The sequence below is a fragment of the Empidonax traillii genome, unplaced genomic scaffold (assembly GCF_003031625.1).
Source record: "Empidonax traillii isolate 1590-97213 ecotype Southwest subspecies unplaced genomic scaffold, ASM303162v1 scaffold495:size1017845, whole genome shotgun sequence".
NCBI classification, from domain to species: domain Eukaryota; kingdom Metazoa; phylum Chordata; class Aves; order Passeriformes; family Tyrannidae; genus Empidonax; species Empidonax traillii.
The window spans coordinates 391,228-414,936 of record NW_020955688.1 but is presented as its reverse complement, the minus strand read 5'-3'; the positions used below and the strand labels follow the sequence as shown (position 1 = coordinate 414,936).

The 23,709-nt window shown below is 43.2% G+C and overlaps 1 protein-coding gene across 8 annotated transcripts in view; it reads left to right on the top strand.

Annotated features, from left to right (window-relative positions):
- Positions 1 to 23,709, top strand: part of EBF1 (EBF transcription factor 1) — a 273,631-nt gene that overhangs the window by 8,639 nt on the left and 241,283 nt on the right. For all 8 annotated transcript variants that reach the window (XM_027896387.1, XM_027896386.1, XM_027896385.1 and 5 more), the window contains exons 5-6: positions 3,394 to 3,467; positions 10,426 to 10,494. In XM_027896387.1, coding sequence (XP_027752188.1) covers positions 3,394 to 3,467; positions 10,426 to 10,494 — 143 coding nt within the window. The remainder of the gene's footprint in view (positions 1 to 3,393; positions 3,468 to 10,425; positions 10,495 to 23,709) is intronic.

The window sequence follows — 23,709 nt, the reverse complement described above, 5'->3', positions numbered from 1 at the left end:
AGCAAAATGGAAGATGAATTTTGTGGGGAAATGTTTAAGCTGCTCAGGAGTAGAAAAGCTATTTTCAAATGCTTGTGAAACAACACCAAGTTAAAACTACACAAAGTAAACAAAAAGAAAAAAACGAAGTCTATAATTTTGCATTTCCTTTGCTGGTGTTCTGTTGTGCAACCCTGATGTGTATTTGCAGGCTTATTTTTAGCTCTGCTGTGGTCTAAGTTTATGCCCTATAACTTTCACTTTATCTCTCATTAATGTGATCCCTATTTGACAAAATCACGACGATGTTGGTGCGACAGGGAATCCCGACACAATCACCCTGTTTTAAGGCCTGAACTTAAAAAAAAAATCATAATTAAAAAAAAAAACAACGATATTTTTGTTAAGAGGAGCAGCTTTTCAAATCCGAGAGTTAAACATTTTCGCAACCGTAAAGTAGTAGACCCTTCCTGTAAAAATACTTCTGGCAGCTCTAACGATCTGAAACTTTAGCAGTTCCTGTTTCCCTTTTGAAACTAATTGCAGAATTAATGCTTTAGAGCAGCGCGGTCTGCGAGGCGGTCGAGTATCTGCAGTGCTCTCGGGCAGCCATTCATGGGAGTGAACAGTTGGTGCTTTGCACACCCGTTCACACAAGTGAATTGGGACACAGGAATGGGAGACGGGGATGAGCTGCTCAGGAATCAACCCAGCTAGTCCTCCTGCTTCCTAGAATTTCCTAGAAACTCCTGCAGGAATAGGGTATGCGGGAGTAGCTGCGCTGAACGCGGAGAAAACAAAATGTGCACGGGTACAACTTCGATAATTGAATGCAAATAAAGTGAAAAGCAAATCCTTAGAGTAGAGGAAGGCAGGAGAGTGTCATGCACGCAAAGAAGGGATCACTGATGCTAAACACAACAGACAAGGTGATTATGTACCACAGTGTTGACTCTGCCCGTTCATTATTGCTATTTAGTTGAGTTATTTAAGTGGGTACCTGGAGGTTAAGTAAGCACAGCAGCAGGAAGGGGAGAGGAGGAGAGAGGGGAGAGGAAAAAAGTAAATTTTGTATTCTGCTTTGTAATTTCTAGTGCTTCCTTGGCCCACTGGCAACAAGATAACCCATACTGGGTAAATTTATTTTAAGAGTGTAAGAAGAACAAGCAAGTCCAGCAGCCCTCTCTCAGGCCCTGTTACCCTGTCACACTGTGATTGCCTGGAGGTGATGAGGAACTGGAGGTGCTTGTCCCCACTAAGGGCCTTGGGGGCACATCTGCTCTTTCCCCCTTGCTCTGCATTCTCAGAGGCAGATTATTCTTTAACTGTTGATGAAGTCCAAAAAGTGCCATCAGCTTCCTCCTTGTCTGGCCTGTCCCACTACCAGGTGGAACCTGATTTGGGGTTTTCTGGAGTCTTTGCCATGTCCCCACTGACCAACCCCACCAGGTGTCAGCCAGTTACTTCGATTCTCTTGTTTTAGCTGGAAGATACTTCTCCCATCTTCCCCTTTAATGCAGGAAATGAGGATCTTCTGAATTTGTTCCATCTCCTGCTGTAACACAGGGATGACTGTAATGCCATTTTCCAAGGCTTCTTGCAAACAGTCTGTAGCCCTTTTGGGCGCTGATGGAGAAGTAGGTCAAGTTGGGGTCCCAGCTGGGGTCAGGGGATTGCTGGTGTCTGTGCTGGGGGGACTTTCCATGTGTCCCCTTTACAGGAGTGCTGGGTTCACAGGTGTTGTGCCTCACTTCTGGGAACGAGGGGGCAGAAATCAGGTGAAACTCTGTGCCAATTAGTGGCAATGACAGTGGAGGCTTCTGTTTTATCAGCAGTGAAACACCAACCCTGCCGGCTCTCAGGTTTTAGAGGAATGCAAAACTGAAATTAAAAAATGAAAACTAGCAAAGGTAAAGTAACACAGACCTATTCCTGATATTGTTTATGGAATTATTAAATCATTTTATAATGCATAATATTAATATTGCATGTTACTATTTAAATGGTGTTGAAAGTCAGCTCGTGGTTCTTCAGATTTGTGTGTCCTGAGATTTTTGCCCCCTCTGGAGGTACAACACCTCTTACATTTGGTGGGTTATATTTGTAAGGTCTGGGAAAGTAGTTCATATGATCCTACTTCATCCTTTATTAAGGTAACTTATTTTTCTGTTAGTATTTTCCACACTTCAATTTCAAAGTGATCTCATTCCTTAAAATTTATCTCACCTATATAGCATACTCATTAGATTTCAATATGTATTTTATTATTAGCTTCAGGGATACCCATAACAGATGTCATTTTACCTGCAGAGTTTTTTTCCCCAAATTTCTTCTTTTAAAGTCTGTATTTTCCAAGGCTGAAAAGGTCACCCTGAGCTCAAGGGTAGCACTGATGCTCAGATGCAGGAATGGTCGTCCCTCCAAGGCTGGGACTCTGATCCCAGCTCTGGAGTTGCACTCTAAAGTAATTTACGAACCTCAGTGCTGTCTAAAGATGCCGTTGCAAAAGAAGCTTCTTTTCACTCCTGTTTTACTGCTGGGGGGTCTCGTGTCCAGGATGAGGGGTGGCTGGGAAGCATAACTGTGTTGGGATGAGATGGCAACCCTGTCCTGCAGGGGCTGTTGAGCACTAACCTAGTTAGTGTGTAACGCCGATCCCTCGCTGCTGCTCCTGCTGGTGGGAGCAAATGTAGACTCTTCCTGAAATGTGAATACACTGTCTTTCCACAGTTTTAGCTTAAAGGATTTTCCCTGTGCTGTCTCAGAGTCAAATTTCTGAAGTTGGTTGATCCACTGTTTGTTTTGGTCTCCTCTGCTCTAGTGGGGCCTGCTCCTCACTTATTTATATCCCTGTAACTCCAGAGGTGCTCTCTGGAAAGTGGTGGATCACGAGGTTCAAGGGAAGAATCAGGCCCAGGCGCTTCCTCAGGAGCTACCAGGAAAATGCCTGGGCTGTGCAGCTTTTGTAATTAAAAATGCATGAGCTCTCTCTTTTTTTTTTTTTTTTTTTTTTTTTTTTTTTTTTTTTTTTTTTTTTAATGAATAGGACCCAAAGTATACCGAGCCTTGCTGTTTTTTTCCTCTCCTTTTTTTTTTTTTTTCCCCCTTTTAATGCTATTAGGTTTATATTTTATTCTGAATTGAAAAGAAAATTGTGGTTGTCTTGACTACTGAAAAAACCCCATCCTACACACCGCTCGAGAGATGTGCAACACAGAGAGGAGGGAATTTAGCTGTGCTCAGCTTGTGTTTTTTCCAGCTGCAAGTCTTGGAGCAGGTTCGGTGGAGACACCGTGGTCTCTTTAGCCCGTGCCGTGGTTTGAAGCTCCAGCTACGCCTTCGCTTACCGTGGTGTATTTTTATTTCCTTCAAACTCAACCTGATGCACAACTGAAAACTGTGTTTTGTTTCTAGGCGATAGTATATGAAGGCCAAGACAAGAACCCAGAAATGTGCCGAGTTCTGCTCACGCATGAAATAATGTGCAGGTAAGAAATACCCCGCTTCCACTTAATTAGTGATGAGAAGATGAATCTGTCTCCCAAAATCTAGGTTGAACCTGCAGCTATTTTCAGACTTAAATTTATCTTTCTTGCATTAAACAATCCCAAAATAACACAGTTCGGTGTGTGTAATTAGCAGCAAGGTCTCAGTCGTCACACTAGTTTTCAATTATTTATAAAGAGTTATTCTTAACAGAACGCTGCTGGTTTTCATTTAGACACTGTGGCTTGCAAAAGGTCTCCTCACCAAAATTAACAGTCTATTACAGTCTTCTAGCAATAAACGTCTCTGCCCCCTATTCCCAACAAAAACTCCTCAGTAAAATGACAAAATAGGTTTTCTTGTTGTTTTTTTTTCTGGATGCACATTAAGGAGTGAGGTCAGGAGGCTTTTTTGTCCTGGTTGCTGCTCACTCGAGGTCCCTGCTTGGACAGAGCGGAGCAGGTGATGCTCTTCCATGCAAAAGATTTCTTCATCTTGATTTTCTTTAAACTTCCCCATGCAGAACTTGGCTCTGCCCTGTGCTCTCTTGCCCTGCCTGGGGTTGGAGACTTAGATTCAGTGCAGTCAAATATCTTTTCCCCCAAACTTCTGCAGCTGTTTCCTTCTCTGTTCTGCCTGATTGAAGTAGGTGAAGCCTCTTCTACTTCCTTTTTACCACAGAGAAAGCAGCATCTTCCCCCAGACCCCTCTGACACCTTGGAGAGCTTGACCTCTCAGTCTCAAGAAAGTTAGTGGGTGTTTTTTGCATGTCTGAAAAAAATCATTTGTTACGTGTTATTTGATGGCAGAAAATAATTCCCTGGTGGAAGACGAGGCGTTCTTGCATAAGCTCATTGTTACAATCAGTTGTTTTAAGACTGTAAAAATGCCATTGCATGCGCTGTAACTTTTGCAAAACACATTTACTAAAAAGGAGTAACTTGAGGGTAAAAACTAGTACCCACTTCTAAGAGAATAAACTTGGATGAGGGTTCCCTGGCAGGGGAGAGTCTTTGACAAAATATTCAGATGGAAATTTCTCTGTTGGCTGATTCTTTTTTTTTTTTCATTATTATTTTTTGGGTGTTTTTTCATTCTTGGGATTTGCATGTTTTTGTCCTCCATGACATCTCCTCCTGATAAAACCCTGCTGAGGGAGGCACCCTGTGATGCCAACAGGGAAGGAGCTTCTCTCCTTGCTCTGCCAGCCTGGGTGAAACCCTGCATAGCCTCCCCGAAATTCTTCCTTGCAGGATTTTGGGGGCTTTTAGCTCTTATGTTGTGTTTTTCTAGGCTGCTTCAGTCAGTAGGTTTGGCTTCTTCCAGGAAGCCAAAGACAACCCATTACAGCCCCAGAACAAGCACAGCAGATGGGTGTCTCCAAGAGGTGCCTGAGCTTCTGCTGCTGTTCAGAGCTGCAGCGTTGCTTTCCTGAGAGTCCTGGCCACTTCTCCCTTTCCAAATGGAACCCCAGTCATGTTGACAACTTGTAATTGCCCTAAAATTCATTGGCCCAATTAGCACCACTTTCACTCTGGGTACCTAGCTAGGAACAATTCATGGAAATATTAAAGGAGGCCCCTGACCTGATAAGGCTGAAGTGCCTTTTGCTTTTCTCCTGTACCAGACCAGTAAAACATGGACAGTGGGCACGTGAGTAAAATTAAGCACATGCTCAAGTGCCTGCAGCATCAGGGTCTGAATCTGTCATTAGTCCTGGGTGATGTACCCTCCTGATCCTTAACCATCAAAGTTTGGAAGTAGGAATTACTCACTGAGCCAGAATAACCTACTTTAATGCACTAATTTTCTTACAAATACTTTAGAAACATAAAGTGGATGAAGTAAATTAAAACTTTATATAGTGGGCTGAGTTTTAAGTAGAAAACCAAATACCTGCATTACAGATTTACAGCCGTTCAATATATTTTGACTGAGACAAAATTATTTCTGTTCTGGGAATGTGGAAAGATGTGCAGTCATTCCCTTTATTGAAGCACTTTGCTCTTTCTTTGTTCTTAAAATTCACTGGATCAGAAGCTTTATTCTTCTCCTTCTATTTATTTAGTGCTAGTCCTTGCTTTGTATTTCATAACTGTAAGGTGAAGGAGTAGAAAAAAAAAAACACCTGACCATAGCAGGCAAATGTTGTGTGCCTGATGGGGTGGGGGAGACATATTCAAATTTCTTATAGCTCATATTAGATATTACCCATTTCCTTTGCTGCCTATATGTGTGTAAGAGGGTGCTGTTTGTTTACCAGGCCGCTTGACCCTATTGCACAAATCTGTCATCTATTGTGCTGCTAACGCGCTTTTAAATTGCAAATCTGATGCTCTTTAGGGGTCTAGAAGGGAAAAAAACCCTCTCTCTCCACACCATTCTGTTTCTCTTGATTTCTTGCCTGTTGTAAGTGGAAGTTGGGATGTGCTGAATTTGCACCAGGGGTGCAAATGCAGCCTCAATTATAAGCATAAAATTAGAGTCTGTTCCCCATTAATCAGCCCAGCTAATTGCTATGCACTACCATTAGCCATATGGTGTGAAAGACAGCTTGCTCTCCCTAAGATGAAATTTCTTCATTTCAGACATGAAATAGTGAGGGCTCTGTATTTTAAAATAGCTTGTTTTAGATATTTAATTTCTAAACAACTTTCAGCAGTGCTTTCTATCAAGGCTAACTGCACAATAAAACTTTGCATTTATGTGACAAAGCTGAGTATTTATAGTGTACTACAGCTACGGCACGGAGGAGACAAAGAATTCAAATGTATAGGAGAGTCCTGGCTGTGGTAGGAAAGCGGAGCTGAGGTTTGCTTCAGGTAGCTGTTTATTTCAAAGGCTTTCATTGTATTTTGTCAAATATAAAAATCTACACTGTTGGCGAAATGTTAATAGCTGGGGAGAATTCACAGCCTCAGTGGAATTTATTAGTATTGTAGGCAGCATGGGGAGGGACATCTATAGTTAATATTGCCTCAACAATTTCCATTATGAAACCTTCAGTGGCTTACAGCTTTGCCAAACTTAAACTGTTCTGGCTGAAATATCCTTTGCAGGGTGTCAGCCTCAGGCTGACTTTCTTTGGAAAGTTTCAGCTAAAATGGTTCAGTGATTTCTGAGAATGAGGTTGGAGTAAAATATGGGTTTTGTCTGTGTAAAATAAGATCCTACAGCTGTTTTGGCAAGAGGGTTCCCGTACCTCCACGCTTCAGGGTGAGGAGCCTGCTTGGGGCAGGGGTTGTCCTGAGTGCATCATCTGTGGGAGGAAACCCACCTCGCTGGGGACCTTCTGCAAAATCTCCCACATGGACTCGCTGACGACTTGTTAGAGCCTGGCAGCTGATGATCGGAAAGTCGCCTTTGCTTTGCTGGCCACGTGCCACGGCCCCATAATTTCTCATTGTTCATTGTCCCCGTGGAAAGGCCGAGAGCAGACACACAAAGCAGGGGGCTCCTCGCATGGGGATGCTCCGACCACCACCCCAGGGTGGGGACGGGAGCACTGCAGGGTGACAGATGTGGGGGTGAGGGGACCATCTCCTGTGTGCCCACAGAGGGGGCCTGGCAGTGCAGGTAGAGATCCTGCAGCGCAGGGGAGAGGAAGCAGAAAGAAGGCAGGGGAGCAGCAGGTCCCAAGAGGGTTGGGGTGAGGACAAAGGCAGCAGTAGAAGCTGGCGATAGTGGTGGCCAGGGGAAAGAGAGTCCTCCGAAGGAGCAGCATGGGGATGTTGTGGGGCTTGGGCATGAGCCACGAGGATGGCAATAGCAGGGGGGTAGATCTGGGGTGCAGGAGCTGGAGGAAGTTGTGAGGAGAGGCTGCATCACTATCGAGGACTACTTGTTTTAAAAACAAGCAAACCCCCAAACAAATCAATTTTTGTGGGCTTTTTCTGTGGGCCAATGTGGCATTTTGTCTGAGCTGTGGCTCCTTGACCCACTTGGGGAGAGATGTCATGGAAGAATAGCGAAGACAAGTCCTCATCCTCCTGGCTGCAAAGAGCTGGCATTCTCTGTTCTTTCACAGAGCCTTAGTGGGAGCTGGAGGGTTTCTGGGTGGTTTGGAGAAACTCCTGGGAATTTTAAAATTCTTTCAGGAAAAGGAGAAAGGGTGCTGAATGTTTAGGAACTTATTTCCAAGTGTTAAGTAGGCACTAAAAGCCAAAGCTTTTGAGGCAAATTGAATTAAAAGCACTTTTAAACAGGTCTGAAACTCAGGGTTTGCATGATGTTTTAATTCTCTACCTAGTAACCTAGAGTGAAGAGGCCTCGAATTCTGCTTTTGGGGGAGAAAAAACTCAACAAACTGAGGTTTAACATACAATTATCGAGGCACATGAAGGAACACTGGGGGCCTCCTTTCATGCCAGAGAGCCACCAGATGGTGGGATGTGCCAGCCATGCAGCCCTCCCACATCACCCTCAAATGACAGTCAGGGAGTGAGGTCTCCTGATACCACTGGGGACTTTTTGGGTGCACTCTTGGGAAGCCCTACCCAAATGAGAGGGCCACTTGATGAGCAATGAAGTGTTTCCCCCACTCTCAAAGTTGGGGTTGTCCCTACTGGTCAGTGCCTGGCTCCATCCTGCTTGTGGCAGGAGCTGACATCGAGGCATTCCCATCCCTGGGCCCCGTGGCCACCTCTCTTGCTGGGTTAATGCCCCAGGAAGGTGCCAACCTCTGAGCCTGGTGGTGCTTGGATGGTGGTATCTGCCCATCTCGTGCTGGGAGCCTGGGAACCTTTGCTTGCCTGAGTAAGTGTGGCAATTTCTGTCCCTCCAGTCTGCTGGGAGAATGTCAGGACTAGCCCTGATTCGCTTCAGTCACAAGAACTGCATTGTCTTAACTTGTGCCAACTCTGTTTCTAATTACATTTTAATCATTTAAAAATGATTAGCAGTTTTTATTGCCTTGTTTGTGGGTAAATTTTCTCACCCCACACATTCTAGCTGCACTCCAACGACAAGTCCTTTTATAGGCAAAAAAGCCCCCAAACGTCCACATGACTATTTACCTACAGCATATTTTATTCCTTCCTAAATTTTAATACTTTCAGGGTGCCAAGGCTCTTGCATTTTCTGGTGGATCAATTGTGGTATTGTGCTGTAAAATTAAGCAGTTTTTTTTGGCAATGCCAAACAATGTAACTTCCACCAAAATGAAGATACCGCACATGTGTTAACTGTGAAAAGTTTCAACCCTGAATAGTTGCCTTGAAGCTTTTTGCGGTGAAAAGAATTATGTATTTTCCTCTCTTTGAAAACAAAATTATTATTTTTTTTTAAAACCATGTTTAAACAGGCTGTTTTTGAAAAAGGCCCCTTTTTTTGTTATCTTTACTGTGGTTAGTTGCTTTATTGCTAATCTTGGTGGGTAACTGTATATTATTCACTCTATTGTTCAGCAACACAAGAGAACCTTTGTCATACTCCCAATAGGGCTATTTATATAGTGTGGCACTTCTGAGGGCTTCTTCCTGCCCTGATGTTCTTCCACCTTCTGGGGAAAGGAAAATAGTTCATCTGAGAGGGAGAGTGAGCGGTGGTCGCTCCTGACAGCTGCTGAAATACGGGTGATGTGCGGGTCCCTGGGATGCCATTGGGAACAAGCTTCGTGGTTTCCAAAGATTTGGTTGTGTGTGGTTGAGGTTTACCAGAAAGTTTATTGAACAGAGAGATGTGCTCAGGTCTGGCCAGAGAGAGCAGCCAGGGTGGTCCTCACTGCCTGTCACTTGGTGCCATCTTGGGATGGGTCCCTGCAGCCCTCACCCTACAGAAGCTGCCCAGGCTTCACCCAGCAGGTCCTTGGGGACCAAGAAGGGCTTGGGAAGCTCAGGAGCTTCTTGATTTTTTTTTTTAGTTCTTTGAAGCCTTGACTTCAGCGAGGGATTGTCTGTTAAGGGACATCAACAAACAGGAGCTTTCCCTGCAAGATAGGTGTTTCCTCCCTGGAGCGGGTGGATGGGGGAAAGCCGAAGGCTTTGTTCACCTTTGTAGCTGTGACTTGATCTTGTGGGTAAAGATGGGACTTCCTCTGGTGGGGAGACCAGGACAGCCCTCATATTGCCCAGCCAGAGCTCTGGATGCACGAGGAGGGATTCCCACCCCGAGCATGAACGTGCATATTGCCTATACTTACCTGCAATGTATTTATGGCTCCTTACAGACAGTAACCCCTGACAAGGAATCATCACAAACAACAATTTCACTTCTCTTAGGAAACAATGAGGCACCTTAGTTCAAAAGAATCCCAGCCTTGAGGTCAGCCATGGAGCAGTGCTTTGGGAGACGGAGCTTATATTTCACATGCCTGCTTTGTATCTGACCTGACGCAGGGCACCAGCCGCCAGAGCAGTGCTCTCCATGGCATTAGTGATCATTAACATGCTCGGAAAACTTGGGGAAACAGGCACGCTTGAGCATAAAAAGCTGCTGCTGATGGCGCTTGCATTTTAGCTCCCCCATTAACCAGTGTTTCTTAGAGGGAGAATAATTGTGCTTTTGCAGTTTCGGGGGTGGGGGGGGGGAGGTTTCCCAGTAGCTGAGAGCTGTGTAGAAGCAGGAATATCTTGTGGATGTGTAACATAAGCATTAAGCAAATGTAAAAACCAGGCTCAGCAGGAAAAAAATCTGCTTTATTTTGTGTGCCAGCATATGCGGGACAACTGTTAAACCCTATGGAAAAGAGGCTGCAAATAGGCAGGTCTCCCTGTTTTTGGCGATCCTTGAATTATTATTTGTGAAAGGGGCAAAACCCCTCTCTTTTTATATTTTCCGTTGCTAACCAGCTGTGCAAGAAGTTAAACATAGTAATTAACCCATATGTGACCCACTACATTTGACTGATTTCCAGGCAGGGCCGGCGCGGTAACTCTACCCGGCAATTTGAACCTACCATGTTCGTAATGATGATTTTACAGTGTAATGGTCGCACTAAATCCTTTCGCTTTTGCTCTGTAGCCGCTGTTGTGACAAGAAAAGCTGTGGCAACAGAAATGAGACTCCATCAGATCCAGTGATAATTGACAGGTAAGGACTGCTATTGTTTCCTTCCATTTTTTTTTTTTTTTCCTCCCTCTCCTCATTATAATGAAACACCTGCCCTGTGTTGCTAATGGGGAGGAATTAGGAGTATATACGGATGAAATTTTGTTTTTGATACCGCATTAGTTGTGCTTTGCAATTGTGATTGCCTTGGAAGGACCATATGCGGGATAATGTTGGGATAACGGAGCGCCCTGCTCTGTGGAGGGCTCCAGCTCTTGTAACTGATTCATGTGCATAAAGAGGAGATTTTTCTTTCTGACTTTCTGTGACTCAATTCACATGCTATGCCAGGGAAGCTTCAGGAATAAAATAATAATAGTTTGTGATTTATGAAATGTGGTTGGGTGCTTATAAATATTTAACTTTTATTTGAAAAATGTTTGAATCATTATCACTTAGCTACTGTAATTCTGTTGGATGCAATCCATCTACATTTTAAGGCTTTTATTTATGCATAAAAACAGTTAAGAAAATAGATCTGCAATGTAAGGTTTTTCCCCTCCTCTTATTTTCTTTGGTTGGAATACTATTTTGACTGTATTGTCAGTTGATTAATTCATTTTTGCCTGTCTTAATTATTGTGTTTTTAAACAGATCCATATTGCTAATCTGACATCACTGAGTAAATCATTGTAGTACAATACAATTTCAGTTGTTCAGAGCCATGTGTAGTTTCTGTGCTTGCAAATTATGCAAAATGGTAGCCAAAGAGCCATTTTTACATTTTAATTGTCCAAATGCGTTGTACAAAGCCGCGTGTGATAACCAGGTTATTATGCAGCATTACTCTAGAGGAGTTAAATGGCCATGAAGCACTGAAAGTGTCTGTCATCAGCTGGGGAGAGCAACACCCTTGCGCTGATCTGTGAATAGAGGGACCCTGAAGGGAACTACCTGAACACAGAGGGGTGAGAGCACAGAGCAGGGGGCTTCTCCTGGCTTTCTTGTCTCTGTTTGCTGTATTAAGTTTAAAGTATCTTCCATGCCAGTGCATCCATTTTATGAAAGGAAGTGAGGAGGGTTTGATGTGTTGGGTGCCCCCCATGGAGAGCGGTCCAGGGGCATCGCAGAGCCTTGTGCTCATCCCAGCTCCCAGTCTTACAGTTCCTGGTTGAATGTGGTAAGAAAGTGCATATATTGGAAGCTTATTGCAGATGTTTTGATTAGCTGTAACAAGTAGTCCTGAGAATGTTTAAATCTCAGAAGATACCTCTATTTATTTTAACTGGGCATATTTTCATCTTCTCTGAGCGTTAGGTAATACCAGAGATAGTGTGTGGGGGGAAAACCCCCCAGTGAAATCTGTACAGAGCTGTGTTTTATAAGCATGCTGCAGAGTTGAACACTATAAACATGGTGTTAGAGTGGCATTTTGAGCGACATGAAAGCTACAAAATTCACATGAATTTTTCATTGTACTGGGAAGTGAGATGTTAAGATGCTAATGGCAGGTTTACAGAAATATTTTGTTTAACTATCTAGTATGCAAAACTGCTAGTTGCAAATCATTTAAAATTTTGAAAGCCAGGAATGCTTTCTGTTACATGTTTCCTGCAAAAGGAAGAAAACAGGTATAGGAAAAAAACAGCTTTATCTTCCTAGCGGTGATCCATTTCTCAGTCTTTACATAAATTGATGCAATAGATACCAATTTTGAAGTTTCTTTTTAAAATGCAAGCTAAACATAATTTAAAGCTGATAATACAAACCCTACCTCACCACCCGCACTGAATGGTGCTTTGCTTGTGAACGGGTTAAGCTTTTAAGTTCTTCACTTGGTTTTTAAATTGTGACTTTGATACAGAAGGTTGATATGACTGTGGTTTGAATAACACTTGATTTTGACCTGTTCCTGTGGGTTGCAATGGTATAAGAAATTTGACTCAGCAGTACTGTAATTAGCCCTCCCCATGTTTTTGAAACAGGATTGTGTTACCTGGATTGCATTAGTGTGGCTTCTATTGTTGCCGCTTCGCATCTGTCCCAGTAGGGTACTTAAAACCTTTTCTTGGCCGGGGCTGGTTCAAACAATTTAGGCCAAGTAAGTATGTGCTTTATACAGTTAGTGGCTTTAGTGATGTTTCTTGTGACATTTATCCTATTCATTTTTTTCCTCCCCTTTGGTTTGGAAAGGATGAAGTGATCTGTGTGGAGCCTTTTTACCTTAAAACGAGTCCTTTAAACTTGTTCTATGATTAAAACGCCTGCACAAGTCGGATCATGTGTTTGGTTGTACTCCATTGTCGCTTCTCCGCGCACGCAGTTTTTAACTATTGTGTCAATTGATATGCAAAGCCATATTTAGATATTTTTATTTGCATTGAGCTTAGAGAATTCATTTACCATTTGGGCTAAAGCACTCCCACATGCCTTACTCTCTGATGAAGTCTCTGCCCATGGATTTAATCTAACTCTTGCGTCAAATCCTGCGAATCCGCAGACTCTGACCTGACATAGAGTTTGACATAGAATCTATCCATGGGATTTTTGACTTATGTACTTACATGGAAATGCTATCCTCTTCTGACAAGCTGGAGTAGTATTTTGGATTGATTAATTCTCTTTGATGAGGTTAGAGAGACTTGGGATAGGGAGAGCTCTGGCTTTGTGGTGGTTTGGTGAACTTGGAGAAGAGGCTGTTTGGCAACTTCAAAGTTGCATGAGTTGTATTCTTTTTCAAACCCTGGATATACATGAAAAGCAAATCATATATTTCCATTTAATCAAAATGTGGGATTTTTTTTTTTAAAGTATGTTGCTGTGTTTGAAACAGGATATGACTTTATCCTTTATAAAATTTTGTCACACTTTGCTTTATTACAGTATTAGCAGATAGACCAGTGAAAGGGACTAAAGAAATTTTTGCTCATATAGTGATCTAAATTTTCTTTGGAGAACAAAATAAATGTATTATACTTATAGAACAGTAATTCCAAGGAAGTTTCTTGGAAATCTGTGTGTGTCTGTATCATCTTCTTAGCATAGCCTGTATATTTTATTGCTAATCCAGTTACATGTGTTGAGATGAAGATCTGATGAACAGGAACTCATTTTAAAAGGGGTATTATTGTCACAATACAAATGCACAATTCCCCCTTCGAGTGCAGTGGCAGGGCTGTATTGTAATCACACTTAAAGAAAACACAGAGCACTTCCTGTTATTAAATTAAATTCTAGATTGATTTAACTTTCAAATTGTAACTCATATTTGAATTTAAAAGGTTTGCAATAAAATTCCTGTGAAGAAATCGAATAAATTGTAGTTTTATTACCACTCTGGATATCCTGGTGTCCTAACCTTTTTCCTTACAGTTATCTTAGTTCAATAAATAAAACCTCATTAGACTATTCCCATTTCAACGAGTTTATTAAATTTTACAGGAGTAATTAGCATAAGCTGTGCTAATTTTTCTGGAAGACTAATGAGAGAGCTTCCTAATTAGGTTTGCTTTGTAAGAATCAGAAAAGATGATAATGACAAAAGTCACATAGGGGAGAAAGTGGGACTTTATGTTATTCCTTGGTTGAGGAAAGAGACTCCTCTCTCGACACACTGTTCCAAACTTTTAAACCCATTTTACCATTGTCAGGACTGATATTTAATGGTGTTACCAGTGCCTGCTGGGGCTTCTTTACCTTTTATGGCTGCATCCAGTAAATAGGAATCCTACTGACTGATAAAATAGGAATAACTACTGCAACCCCAAATATAGTGGCAGAAAAAATATATGCACCATATATATCCTATACCTCCAGCTTGTGACATTGCATGGAGAAAGGGCTGAAAACAGCCTGATTGGCAACTGCTGGTTCATCCCAAATTCTCCTTCTTCCCAGAGTACTTGAGCAGGCTGATGACAGTGACCTGGAATTGTCTTTGCTGAGATTTACCAATACAGACAAGACCTACTTAGGAAATCTGGCCAGTGTCTGTCTTTTGGATAGATCACCTTTAGCCAAGTGGCTCCTTGCTGGAGATCCCCTGGGTGACACTGAATGCCCTTCAGGGGCAGGACACCATGGGCATGGCCAGGATCTGCTCTGGCAAAGCACTGAAGTTCTTCATGTGCCGCTTCTAATTCAGTTTTGGAGCAGTGAGGCTCCTCTGTCTTTGAAGATGTTTGTGCCTTTCTAGTTCCGTCAGAGTTCATGTCCATGAAGCTGGGGGGGGGGGGAAGGGAATTGCAGATCGAGGGCTGTAATATTTTCTCTGCCTTATTATCAGATGACACCAAAGCATGTTTTAATGCATGACCTGCTACCAGTGTCTGAAGGGCCTGTGTGCTTCCGACACCTGCTGTACAGGATGCTCGGCTGGGCTCTCCCCAGCACACCCAGCTTCTGTGGCTGCGGAGGGAGCCAACTTACCTACAGATGGTTTTGAAATCTTTCAGCCTTTAACTTGAAGAATTTTATGTTTGTGGGTAGGATTTCACTGTGCAATGACATGAAAAGTCAATGTCTCTGTTTTACCGCTTTACGAGTCGTCACGTAGTGGATTGTATTTTACAGGCCTGATCATCTTTTCAGCCTAAATACCAGGAAGGTGAAAAAGTGATACAGTGGACTGTATCACACTCCCTGTATCCTTCCCCCAGACACACTGGTTAGGCAGATGTGGCGATTAATGCATTTTGCAGTAGCTTTCCATGCCTGGAGGGAGAGTGATGGAGATGCAGGCAGAGCCTGCCAGCTTCGGGAGAGGTGCTGGCAAGGGAACAAGGTGGGTTTTGCTTGGGAGGGAGCTGCTGAGGATTTCTTTGCTGCAGGGAATGGCATCAGTGCTGTAGCTGATCCCCACCAGGCTACAGGGATGTGGGCTCATCACACAGCAAAGTGGCAAGAGATGTCAGGTGTTTTGGCAGGGGTTTCTTCTCAGGAGTCTCAGTTCCTGCCCTATCCTGGTCATATCCTTGTCCCCCTGACCATATTGGTACCACAGCCTGGCTGTGTGGGGTCAGGGGAAGGTGTGTGTGCTGCTCTCCCCTTGCTTATACCAGGCATGGGACTGCAGGAGCCTGGGGGTCCCATCTGTCCTGGTTCCCTGAATGGGCTTTGCACACAGGAGGAGCAGGAGGGCAGGCATGGTGTGCTTTGACTTATCTCAAGACTTAGGTGAAAAACATTCCTGGGCCTGAATATTTGACTGTTATCTGTAATCTTATACTGGAAAGTGCCCCCTGCATTGCTGTGCCCCTTCCAGAACCAGATGGGAGTTACTGATGCAGCAGGGAGGGAGTAGAAGCAGCAGAAGCTGGATGACAGAGGACTACCCCCAGCACTGCAGAGATGTCTCCCAGGCTGTCTTTTAAGGCTGTGCTGCCTAAACCCTCTGGGCCTCTGAGGAGGGTGTTCAGAGAGGCAGAAGTTGGCCTCGAGCACTTCAAGCGAGCTCCTGGAGCCTGTGAACCCGTACATTTCTGAGGGGGGGGGGGGACCGAAACACACATCCTCAAGGATTTGGTTGTGATTGATGCAGCTGAGAAGCATTACCCAAAACATTTCCCACATGAGTTAGGCAACCAAAGGCATTTTGAGCTGCTGTGAGATAAATGGGAGACTCTGATCAGTAGATGCTTCTCACACAGAGATTCTGCTGTGTATGTTTTCTCCTCTACCAGTGCTCCTCATGTGGCGTTAGTCTTCTTTCTGGTGATGAAATCACTAGAGCTGGGGGTAACTTTGCAAAGATTCTTGCAGAAATCTCTTGATTTCAGCCTATTGGGGTTGGCACATACCACTGTTGCTTCTAAATTCCTTTATTTTGCTCTTGGGGCCGAATGAACTCGGTCAGGGTCAAAACAGCTTCTGCTTATTGTTTGTTTGATTTCTCTTCCCTCCACCTCCAAGTATAAGAATTTTTGTATGATCTTAGAGGTATTATGCAAAACCTTAATTTGGACTGAACTTCACTCAGAAAGTTTGTGATTTTCTCAGCAAACCTCTTCTGAGTTTTCAGCTTGTTATTAACCCCCAGACCAGGCAAGTCTTATGTGGATTTGGGTTTCACTGCAAACATTTTAAACTAACAGTTACTTGCTTCTCTCAGTGATGTCTTTTGAATCTGCAGCTAGTGTTCTGGGCTTTAGCTGGAATCTTATGCCTGATTATTACTATTTAATATCACGGTGATGTAACAGAGGCTCTTATGGCAAAGAAGGCTCGGTGTGCTAGGTGCTGATCCCGTTCTTGAAGATAAATGGTTCTCCTGATGCAGACTGAAAACTGAGATTGAGATTTTTCTGTGGAGAACAAAAACCTTGTGTTGAATGTCCTGGGGATGAGGGGAATTGAAGACAAGACTAGTCTGTTGCTTTTGGCATTTGACTATTAGTGCTCATCCACAGCCTGTTGGGGCTTGGCCAGTTGTGGCTTGGGTGCACACCTGGGATGTGCTGGACCTGCTGCCCTGAGCCCCCAAGGTCAGCATGTGCATGTCCACAGGGATCTGCCAGGTCGTGGGTGGATGGTGAGCCGGGGCTGAGCCATTCTTCACCTGGTGTGTCCAGAGCCAGCTGCCAGCAGGTCAGTAAGTCCCTTGGGGCTCTTTTGGAAAACCTCAGCCTTGGTCAGCAAGGATTAACAATTTTAGGAGACTATACCGGTTTGTCTTGGTCCTCAGGGTCCATCCTGAAGATCCTGTGGATTTGCTTGTGCAGAGGAGCACCCTGAGGTCTAACTGAGACCTTGTGGATGACTCTGCTGCTCCGCATGCAGGATTTGGGCATCCAAGGTTAGAGGTGCTTTAAGAAGTTTGTTTGGCTCTGTGCAGTGACCTAATGCAGCACCAGGAAAACTCCAAGTGCACTGGTCTGGTCCCAGGAGGTGCCCAGGGCCTGGCAGGGTGATCCATCCCTTTGTTTCTCATCACAAAACTTCATATGTGCTACTCATACCTATCAATTTCTTAATATGAACTCCTACTTCAAAGCATGGCCTGCAGCAGGGAGGATGTGCTCAGCACAGTGGGTTCCCTGGTTTCATGCAGTTCAGTGCCAGTCCTTCTCTCTCAAGAGAGGGAATTTTTTTGGGGGGGGAAAAATACTGGCTCTTTCTCATATGCATATGCACATAGTTTCTGGAGTGGATAAATTTCCCGTTCCATCCTAGCACCTGATTTATTTCCATATTTGCTGTCACAGTGGGAATGCATACATGAATAAGAGCGATAGGGAAATGTATTTGCAAAGATCATCCTCAGTTTTAATGCAGATTAGCTAAAATTCTTCTGAACATGAAAAATGTATCTCAGCTCTGTCCCAGCATTTATTGGGTAAAAACAAAACCCAAGCTTTATCCTGCAGGCTCTGAGGTGTTCGTGTGTAGTTTTCTTCCTGGGAGTAGTCATAAATGTTTGCATGTCCCAACCACCAAAGTGTATTCTTGTGAGTAATTGGCCACGTCTACAAATATAACTATGTTAAATTCAAAGGCACCTCTGCCTGCTGGAAGTATTTAATTTTAATACAACATCTAACTAATAAGGTTAAAAGAGAGCAAGAAACACTTGTAGGTTACTGTGCAAATCATGAGTGAGATAACTTTCTAGAAATGGCTTTAACACTGTCCTCAGAGAGCAGCAAGTCTCTCTAGTAGTAGTGGGAAATGCTGGCATGAATTTTTCTTTTTCCCTGTAGCATCAAGGGGGTTTTTTTCTGTAACTCTTCTGGAAAAGTACAGAAAAGCCACACAAAGTTCCCAGTGTGTCACATTAGCAGTTTTGCATAGGTAGTTTGTGATCAGAATATATTACTGTATCAACTGGTTGTTTACTTTTTTGCTAAGGACAGTATTTTTGAGGATTTTTTTTTTAAATGGAATGAATTATTTTCTACCCACTGTTTAAAAATAGCACGTGGAAATGGGAAAGGTGAATGCAAATTTTCTGGTGCTGTTAATATGTGAATTATATGAAATCAGTTATTAAAAGGCTTTATATCGAGTCACTGAAATTATATACTGGACAGTAGTAAGGTGGCCCAGATATAGAGCCTTTCAGTGCAATCGTTGAGATGCTATGAACAGTACTGTTTTGTCTTTGGGTTCTTGCTGCCTCTAAAGGTGTAGGCAGATGAAGATAACTTTAAAAAGAGCTATTTCTCCAGTTACAAGCTTTTGTCCAAGAGCAAAGAAAGATTTTTAGACTAACAGCATTCAGTATAACAAAATTAAATTCCCTTCATCTGACAAGAAGCCGAGTTTGGCAACAGTTTGGGATTTTTTGTTGGAGATAGAGCAGAAAGTGCCCTCTGCACCCCCTGTTTTTCACAGCCAGCCCTGAGAGGGGGTGACCCGAGTGTGGGGGGAGTGAGGTGGGCAGGGTGGGTGGGCACTGGGAGGTGTCACACTCTGGGAGAGTGGCCACCAGTTCTTTTGGGGACATCGTTTCCCCTTTGCTGGGTTCCCCTCCCAGGGGCCCAGGGAGGGGTGAGGGAGCTGCCACCCCCCTCTGTGCCAGGACACCCGGCCAAATCTTTTTGGTTTTGTAACGACGCGGTAACGTCCAATCTGGAATTCCACAACTATGGCATCTCGCTAACCGGCTGAGGCACAATAGTTCAGTAATGTAATATAAAAAGTAATGGTGTTAGCTAACACATCCTTAATAAGATATTGTCTGCTGCTCTGCCATATGCTACCAAGCAGGCTTTCCCTCTGTGGGGCTTTTGAGTTCTCTCAATAAGATTATTTCAAATACTCTAATCCTGAATCATTGACATGAATACAAAAGCCTAGTGACATCTAATAGATGCCTCTTAGCTTTGCTTTTCCTCTTGTTCCTTTCCTTTTTTTTCTCTTTTTACCTGACAAAAAGCTTACAGACACTTGGGCTCTGTCTCTCAGTACCAGCATGTGGGTCCCCTCATGAAATATAAAGGAGGAAAAAGGGCTGACATAGGGCTGATAAGCCACAGAGCAAAGGACCATAGAATTAAAAGTAAATGCCAGTAAATCCTACCCTGTACACTCAGTTGTTCTTTTATTGTTTTCTTTAACTCTTCCAGTGCCATGCTGGGCTAGAAAGAGATGAAAAATGGGGTTACCAAAAAAAAAAAAAAAAGGGATGTTACAACAACATAGGCTTGCTTAACACTTGGGTTTTCTTAGTGCTCCTCTCACCTTGATTTTCTAATCAGAGTTGCGAACTGTTTCAGCTAATTGCATCATTCAGTGAGCTAAATGTTTAGGTCATTTTTTTCAAAGATTAAGTAAAAAAAAAAATAAAAAAGACATTTTTAAGTGTCATGATTGTGACCCTGGAAAGGATTTATTTTATGTAACTAAATGTTAGAAAGACTTGAAATCCCACTGTTAGAGTCTAGCTATCAAAAAATAATCTTCCTCTTAGTGTTGTCTCAGTGACTGTCAGAGACAGAAATTAATTTCCTGTTCATCTTCTTTTGGACTTTGACAAACTGTTCACCTGTTGATTCCAAAATTTCCCTTTGGAAAAAGTTATTGGTGCAGGATACAGCCAGTGTCTACAATGGGTTAAAAATTAGCTATTTAAAATATAATAATTTTCCTTATTTTTTTTTTTACATCATTTTGCATATGAGACGGTGAGGCTTTCCTGACCAGGATAACCATCCACTTCCACCCATCTGAGTCATGTCTTTTCTGTAAACTCCCTCAATATAATCTTTCAGTTGGATTTTTTGGCATCTGCATCACCTACATAACCATTGGCTGACTTCCCAGATGTTAAGTCACTTTGATAAGTGGATGTTAAAAACCACTTTACCTAGTTCAAATTTTGTAGAAGGATGACACAAGGAGAGGAGAAATGTATTCTGTATTCATTAGAAAGTTCTTTGCTCTAAAAGAAGAATAAAATTAGCCACACTCAGAGCTATTAAGATCTGATGGTAGCATCTCCTCCCAGCTGCTCCATGTGCCTCCATGGTGCCAGCACAGTCCTTCACGAGCTAGAATTAGGCTGCAGACAGGAGCACACCCCACACCACATCTTGCTGGGAGTTATGCAGGCAGGAGAAGGAAAGGACCTGCAGATGTTCTGAGGTAGCTGCCCCGCAGCTCAGATCAGGATTTGCCCCTTTTTAAATTAAAATGAGGAAGCCTGGCTGCATTACAAAGGAGCACTTTGGGGTCTGGGGCAGAATTTGTTTCTCAAACTGGGGTTCATGTGCTAAAAGCAGCTCTGTAAAACTTGCTTTTTTCCTTATCTCTGGGTCTTGATCTCCCATTGGAACCACAATCTGGTGTTACTGGGCCCTGTTGGACTCCGATGCTGCTGAGTGAGGGATGAACATCGAGGGAATCTCTACCCTACAGAGCTGTTTAGGCAAGACAATCCCTAGGCTACATCTACTTTCTTTTTTTTTAAAAAACAGAGTGAGCTCCATAATAGCCGTGGCATTCTGAACAACAGAATAAACTGTACTGTGGTGTAGGAGGAAAACTTCTCACTGAACCCCATTATGTGTACATAAATTGTTGTCTGTCATGTACTGCGTGGCAGGGGAGAGGAACTTTTTATTTTTCTTGAAGGATTGCCCTGCCGTGACAATGGTAACTTAATTTGTCAGAAATTACAAGAACATTAATACATCACGCCTTAATTTGTCATTAGTACATTAATACTTCCGAAGTCTTCGGAATTTCTCTAACAAATGTGTTCAAAGTTGGCTGGGCATTCATAAATTTGAGTTTTCAGGATTATAATTGTAATTGAGACACCTATTTTCCCTGATTAATTCTTGGGAGTTTGTATTTAACAGTCAGCTTCGTTGACATCCGCAGCCGTACGCACTTGAAAGAACACCACGCTGTTGGTTAATATTTGTGTTATTGTAAAGTGGCATGATTTGGAGTTAAAAAAAAAAAAAAAAAGGGAGACTGTTCTCGGGGAAACAAAAGAGAATTTTGGGAATGCTTTTTGCCATGGTAACCCAGTTATCGCTCATTAATCTGTCACATATGAAACAAGTTCCAGACTACAACACTCTTACCCGAGGCAGCGTTTCCCCGGGGGGGTTCACCTGCCGGCAGCCCCCGGCCGGGCTCTGCACGGCGCTGGAAGGGTTAACCACGGCAGCAAATCCCATCATGTGCCTGGTTGGGTCTGAAAGAGGGGGACCCCCTCCCTGCTTGGGCCACCTGGGCTGCCTGGCCCTGCCACCCCAAAAGCAGCTCCCCGGGGAGATGGGGAGGCGGCCGATGGGCGCCGCTGCGCTGGCTTTGGGGGCCGCCTGCATCTCCAGAAGGAAGGAAGTTTTTTTCCTTCATTTCCAAGATAAGGTGTCTTTCATGAGAGCAGCGTGCTGAACTAATCAGGTTAATTGAGAGGCCCTGAATAGCTCTCACTGAGCGGATCCCTCCTTCCTGCTCAAGGCAGATAGTGCAGACGGAGAGATTACAAGTGCTTTAAACTCTTTCTCTCCATCTCTGAATTTCACATCGATTTCAGGATGAGGGAGGGTCAGAGCAGACGTGTGACACAGGGTGGTACAATTTAGCTTTGCTGGGAGCAAGGCTTTTTTTGTTTTTGTTGTTGTTGGTTTTTGTTCTGTTTTGGTTTTTTTCTTTTAATCATCATCGTGATTATTTTTTAGTGAGGCCAGTGCTTCCCAGCTCTCCTGATGCCAGGGACACCCTGCTGATTTACACCAGCTGGAGTGGTGTAAATTACTCCACTGTTTTGGAAAGATGTAGAGCACTAATGCAGTCACATGATTGGCTCTAGATTGACCTGCTCCTGAGTGTTGTTAATATTAAAATTATTTCTGACCTTACTCATGGCTGGGCTGCAGGAAACATTAATTTTAAAAAGATGTTTTCAGTGTTTGAAGCAGATAGCAGTGGGGTTTATTGCTTTTATGGTATCATTTCCCTTTAAGCCCTTCTAATCGAAGTGGCTGTACATAATTTTGTTCAAGTTTACCAGAATGCAAAAGCGTTTGCCTCTGGATACTCTTGCCAAATTAGGAGTATCCAGGCTCCAAACCTCACTCTAATCTTCCTGCTTGCCACAGTCTATTACATTTTCTTTGCAAATATTGGAACTATTAGAGTGAAGGAGAGAGAATTTCCAGGAAAACAAATTCCCCAAATATAGTGTGTGTGTCCCCACTTCTCCAAAATACACTGGTTGTTTAGCTCAATTTAAACATGAGCATCATTGTCCCTATTGGCCCTCTCCTCTCCCCCACTTTGCTTCTTTTCCTTGGAAGTTTCAGGAATGACTTTAATTATCTCTACAATCAAATTCTCACTGCTGTCCCTGTGAAAGCGTGTAGTCATGGATTGCTGGGATTATTTTCTTTAGCACTTGGGGATAGAGAAACTGGTTGTTTGGAAATGAGAACCAGCTGGGTTCTCAGAGCCGGCGTTTGGAGGAGCCACTTCGCAGAGAAACCCGGCGCTGAGCAGAGCCATGAACTAACCCCCGAAGTGCCGGTGCCGGGTTTGTCACACGGGATTATGCAACATCAGGGCTGGTTTTTTTGTTTATCTCATTAATATGCATCTGCAGGGTGGCTGCCGGTTGAGCTTGCCTTAACTCCTCACCGAACTTTCTGGAGGCAGAGGTGCACCCTGCAGTCCCTTTCCCCGGCTTCACCTGACTAAAGCAGAGAAAAGAAAATTAACCCCCTGCTACCAAATAACTGTGTCTCAGACGCGTTTTGCAGATGACAAGTAAGCAGGTAAAGAGAGATTAATGCAACAAAAGAGAGCAGAGATAACTTCTGTTATCTTACATCTATTGTTGCCCTAGAAGATGAGCTGCAGGGGTGACGTTTTTCCTTTCTTCCAGCTTGGAGAAATTAGTTATTTGTCATATTTTATTAATCTGTTTCAGTGCCAAATTCAATTTAAAATTAGGACCATACATCTAGTCAGAAATAATATGAGCTGTGCTTCTAGCTGCGTATTTTGTCATAGGGAAAGGCACAGAAATCCTCTTCATTTAGTTGTACAGATGTAAATTTGGAGATATTTCACTGGACTTAAAAAAACTGCTGCAGATTTCTGTCTTTCTAAAAGAGAGAGGTGTTTGTTCTTTGGAATACAAGGTTTGTTTCTAGGGTTTATTTATATTTTACCATATCAATATAAAATACATATATATACATAATATCTCCTTTAGGGGTTTTCTCATGGTCAGGCACACTTTTATTTATCTGCACACTGTTTTTAGGGTGGTTTGTAGTTTAAATTGTGACTTCTTAGTGT